This window comes from Octodon degus, unplaced genomic scaffold (assembly GCF_000260255.1).
Source record: "Octodon degus isolate 3935 unplaced genomic scaffold, OctDeg1.0 scaffold00118, whole genome shotgun sequence".
Classification (NCBI taxonomy): domain Eukaryota; kingdom Metazoa; phylum Chordata; class Mammalia; order Rodentia; family Octodontidae; genus Octodon; species Octodon degus.
Window position 1 is genome coordinate 7249796 of NW_004524694.1, and position 5357 is coordinate 7255152.

Genomic DNA, 5357 nt, shown 5'->3' on the forward strand with positions numbered 1-5357 from the left:
CTCCTCCTCCTCCTCCTCCTCCTCTTCCTCCTCTTCCTCCTCCTCCTATGTATTTGGTTTTTACGGGGTCTCACTGTGCAGCTCAGACTCATGGTGATCCTCCTGCTTTCAGCTTCCCCAGCGCTGAGATTACGCATGTGCACCCTTGTGCCCAGACTCTGGCCAGCTCAGCCCACCCTGGGGGCAGGGCCAGCATGGGGTGGTGCTCAGGGAACCACAGTCCCTGAGCTTGCCTAAGCTGGCGCTTTAGTTCCCTGAGCTATCTCGCTGGCCCTGCAAAAGCTTTCTGTGAAGCAGCACATACTAAACATTTCAGCTGTTCCAATGCACAGGATCCTTTCTGCAGCTTTGGCTGCCTTGCAGCAGATGAGCAGTCTGGCAAGTGGAAGTGCAGGCTTCTGCTCCACAACTGCACTACTCACAAGGCAGGCAGCGGCTACTGTTGGCAGAGGCTTCAGCTTGCCTTTTGCTGATTTCAGTGACGCCCACGTGGGCGTCACCCCGGCTAAGTCAGCACCCCAGTCACCCTTATCAGTTCAACAGCTAAATCTTTATATCATACTTTGTACTCATAGTCATAGCAGTGCAGTTTTGATGTAACTTCCTTGTGCCCAATTTTACTACCACACTCCATGTATGGCTTAATATTAGGGCCTATTCCACATGAGGGTTTTGCTCTCAAAATTCTACCATCTATTTTTTTAATATTTTGTGGCACTTAACTGCATACCAATATATTAGACCAAGTTCGCACCAGAAAAAGCTACACTAGAATTTTGATTAAAATTACATGATTTGTATATAATTCACATTTTGCATATTCTCATTCAGAAAGATGGCTTCCATTTTATTTTCATAACATTTTTTGTGTTAAGTTTTATAATCTTCTTAGTCATTTGGCTTCAAGTAAGGACCATCTGTATGAATTTAATGATCTACTCTTGAGTAAATCCTTTCAAATACTTCTTTGTGAAAGACGGGCATGGCGCTGGTATCCCTGTAATCCCAGCAGGTTGGGAAACTGAGGCAGGGGGATTGCAAATTAGAGTCTGGGAATTTAGCAACTTAGCTAGACTATATCTCAGAATAAAAATAAAATAGAGGTCTGGTGATGTAGCTAAGGGCAACAGTGCTTCAGTCTAGTACTAATTACTTTTTTTCAAAGTAGTTATTGGTTATACATAAAAGCAACATTAATTGTTACATTTTCATCATATATTAGAATACTGGGTTTAATAATTTTTAAATAATAATAGATGTCCTATAGATAATCAAGAAATTTAAAAAATTTGTTTTAATCAGCAATATTTTCAATAATATATTTACTATCTGCTAACATGCTTTCAAAATATTTTTCATTTTTGTTTGATATATTCTATTAATGAATTTGTTTTTCAACATAAAACTAATGTCATAAAACACCTACAACTAAAGATACTCAGTCTCTTGAAGTATTAATATACTTCAGATGATATGACTATAATTAATTTCCTTCTCTCAAAAATCTTTGCAAAGTGATCTTGCTTAGCCATAAGAGCTAGCCTTAACCTAAGAATATTCTAGTAAGGGAGTCTGTGACTCTCATTCTCCTGCAGTTTCTGATTAAAAAAATAAATAGTGTAATTAGGGAAAATTCTGCCAGAATATATATAATATATATTAATATATATATAACTTATTAATATATTTATGTATAATTTATATATCCACTTCATTGTAATGAGAACAGTATTTAATTGAGCCTCTCAGTCTATCAACAGTTAATAACACTTACATGCTTGTTGTAGTTAAATAGAATATCTGAACAGATACTTTCTTTTAATCCAAGCACATTATATATAAATCATGAACATTAATGAATTTTATTCTGTGTAATATAAACAAATGCTACTGTATACATTATTGTGAGCATCCATACACAAAATAAGCTAATGCATTATACATAAAATAGAAGTTTTATATATTTTAAATGTGTTTGATTGTTACTCTACACACACTCTCTTTTTAAAGTAAATGAGGATTTGGATTAGTTCAGATATATAATTTCCCTAAGAAGCATGCTACATGTGAAGGATACAATGCCACCAATTTAAGTGCACTAAGAAAACTCGTAATGTATGTATTTTGCAATTGAACTATGTTTTCTGCAAGTGAACTATGTTAACTTTATTTAAATCTGTAATGAAACTTATAATTTGGCATAAGCACACTTGTTGAAGATGGTATCACCAAGTACTACCCCCAAAAAAATAATTACACAGTTCCAACTCTTTGCAATTAATTACAAAAGCAATTATATGCAAGGACAAGGTAACATATGCTCTCTAGAAGTGAAGCATTTGGTACTCACAGATGCAGATGGGTATGTTTGCAGACCACTGGTTATTCTCTTGACAAACAATGGATTTCTCTCCAATTAATTCAAACCCAAACTGGCATTCAAACCTTAAAACATCACGATTGGAAAACCCATCGCCTTCTCTAATTCCATATAAAGGTGTACCAGGATCGCCACAGCTTTCTTTCTCAATTTCTGTAAAAATAGAAGAGAAAAGTCACTTTCCTAGAGTTGCGGATACATGATACCATACTACAAGGTGAGTAAATATGTACTTTGTATGTTAAGATATTTCAGAACAAAGTATGAACATATTCATCAATCTTATTTTATTTTATATTTTATTATTTTTACTGTGCTTATGGAGTATAAAGAACACTTCTTCATCTTTGTTTCAATCTGAGAATTTTGTATTTATAATCCCATGGATAAAATTATTTGAATCTCGTCAAGTTATTTCCAATCTATCGCATGCAGTGCAACCCACAGTGAAAATATGAAGCGTAAGACATATTTGTAGCTTTGGGGAGCCCAAGGGTCCTAGGTCCAGCCATGAGGGTGGCTGCCTGGGGCAGAGGCTTTGGCCCAAGGCCAAGCCTGGGTTTTATTCATTCATGAAGAAAGGAGTAGCTTGAGGATGAGTGACTATGAGATGGGCAGGAAGCAGGAAGTAGGAAGTAGGTGAGTGCTGCCAGCTGGGCTGGGTGGCCTGCATTCATGTCTGCAATGTGAAGACAGAAGGATGTGCAGAAAGAGCCATCTGTGTTACGCAATTGAGATGGCTTCTAGGGTTTTAGGGTCAGCGCTTCAGCTCCGAAGCGAAATCTTTCAAGCTCCAGGAGACCACAGGCTCTATCCTGAGCACTGGGAAGCGCTGGCGTTTCATCCTGTCTTGACCTGGCTCACACACAGGAGCAAGGTGGGGATGTCCCCTGGCCATCTTCAGTGACTGCCACCAGGACCTTAGTTGGACCAATTTTGTTATTTGAAGCCAATGGCAGGGATAAGGAAAAGTCCTAGCCAGCTTTGTGCATATCAACACACGGACATACGGCTGGCTCAGGCCAACACGGAGACAACCACTCCTCCTTGCAGGAGAGCTGCCCATGTGGTCCTCCACAGTGGACAGGATTTAATACAACAATTTGTAAGGGAAAAATCAATATATTTCTTTCAATTTGGTAGCTGAGGAATCTAATGTCATTATAAATAATGAGGATATCAGAGGTTGTACGTAGCATACCAATTATACAAAGTCTTTGATCTTCTGTTTGTACTATATACAGCCAATATATACATACATGTATTCATGAATATACATAGATAGATTTTTCTCCAATGTTTCAAAGGCTAAGGGGCCAGGGAGATGGCTCAGCAGAATAAGCACTTGCCTGGCAAGTGCAAGGGCCTGAGTTCAATCCCCTGGTTCAGCTAAATAAGTAAATAAAATAAATATCAAAGGCTATTTTATTCTTATAATATGCACATAATACAGAAAATTGTAGATCATGACCAAGAGAAGTGAAATGTTTATTTCTCGTGTGTTCTTATCGCAGTTAATAAACCCTTCTACTATGATCAAAAGCTCTTTTGGGTAGCTGTTGGCTGAATCCCCCCCGCCCCAGCTAAACAGTAGCGGTCCACTGCCGGGAGCTAATCTCACACGCCTGGTTGCCGAGCTTTACTCTTTGACAGACCTTTACTGGATGGACTGAGGGCTGCAGGGGCCTTGTTCTCAGAGCACCACTAAGAAGGCACCCGGCAGAGGGCCATTGGCTAGCTGTCCGAGCGCCTGAGCTTCCACGGGAGGCCGAGGGGCAGCAACGTGTTTCGGAATGGTTCTGCAGTCTCACTCATTGTCTTCAAACAGTACCAAAAAGTAAGTAAAGATGAAACTCGGAACTGAAACTCTACCCTAACCCAGCTCTGACTCTCCGGCATTTACACACTGCTGCTCACTGTGTAAAGCAAAAGCCCCAACTTCGCATGCAACTCTCCAGGTTTTCAGTGTATTATTTTGCATAAATATAAATGTCATGCTTTCCTACCACCTTTATCATACGGTCAATATTATGAAAACCTTGAGGTTTTTTTTTTTTTTTTTTTACCAAACAGTAATGTTCCAGAGCTGCAGTGGTACCTCGGTTTACAAATTTAAATTGTTTTATGATTTTGGCAAAGACAGCTGTGTTTGTGTTTGTGTACGGAAGGTAACTGTTTGTGTCTGTCACCAAACATGGTCTGAGAATGGAAGCAACATTTTTCCAAAAGCTTTTGTTTTTGAACTGAATTGTTTGGAAATGGTATCACTCATGAACAGTCAACCTCATTTACATAGCCGCATTGTCCATGAGTGACATCATCTATACTATTTTTGGTAGTTTCCCATCCAGTTTTACTACCCAGAGAAGAAATCAGCAATTTTTCATATTTTAATAAATTTTTGTTTAGTCTCCACAACAGGAAACATTGAACCTTTGCAGTTTGACTTCCCCTTGGAAGCTGCCAACTGAACGAGGTAGAGACCTCACGTTTCCAAGATTGGTAGCGCAGCATCGTAGGACTCTTACAGGGTTTATGCATACTGCGGTTATAAGTGTAAGTCACAGATCTTCCTCATTCCTAGAGACATTTCTTGTGTTTACTTCTCTGGTTTTCTTTGTACTTTATTTTTTAAAATCTTTTCATTTATTTAGTACAGAATCTCACTACGCAGCTCAGACTCTAGTGATCCTCCTGTCTCAGCCTCCCCAGTCCTGGGATTACAGGCGTGTGTCACCGTGCCTGGTTTCGGCAGCTGGCATGGCACACCTGGGTTCCAGGCTGGCACAGCATGCAGTACCGGGATCGAACCCGGGATGTTTCTGTATGCTTAAAGGGCTTAGAGTTATTCTTTTCTTCAAACTCCAGAGTTTGATCAACTATATTGTTCAGAGTTTGGGTAAGCTTGTTTCCTTTTTTTTTTTTAAATTTTATTTATTTATGTGTGTATGGGGGGCCAGCTCAGCCCACCAGGGGG

General features: G+C 39.3%; 1 protein-coding gene across 1 annotated transcript in view; it reads right to left on the reverse strand.

The window, feature by feature from the left end:
* Csmd3 (CUB and Sushi multiple domains 3) overlaps positions 1-5357 on the reverse strand; it is a 1279636-nt gene that overhangs the window by 510083 nt on the left and 764196 nt on the right. The window contains exon 17 of the mRNA XM_012516661.2: positions 2351-2533. Coding sequence (XP_012372115.2) covers positions 2351-2533 — 183 coding nt within the window. The remainder of the gene's footprint in view (positions 1-2350; positions 2534-5357) is intronic.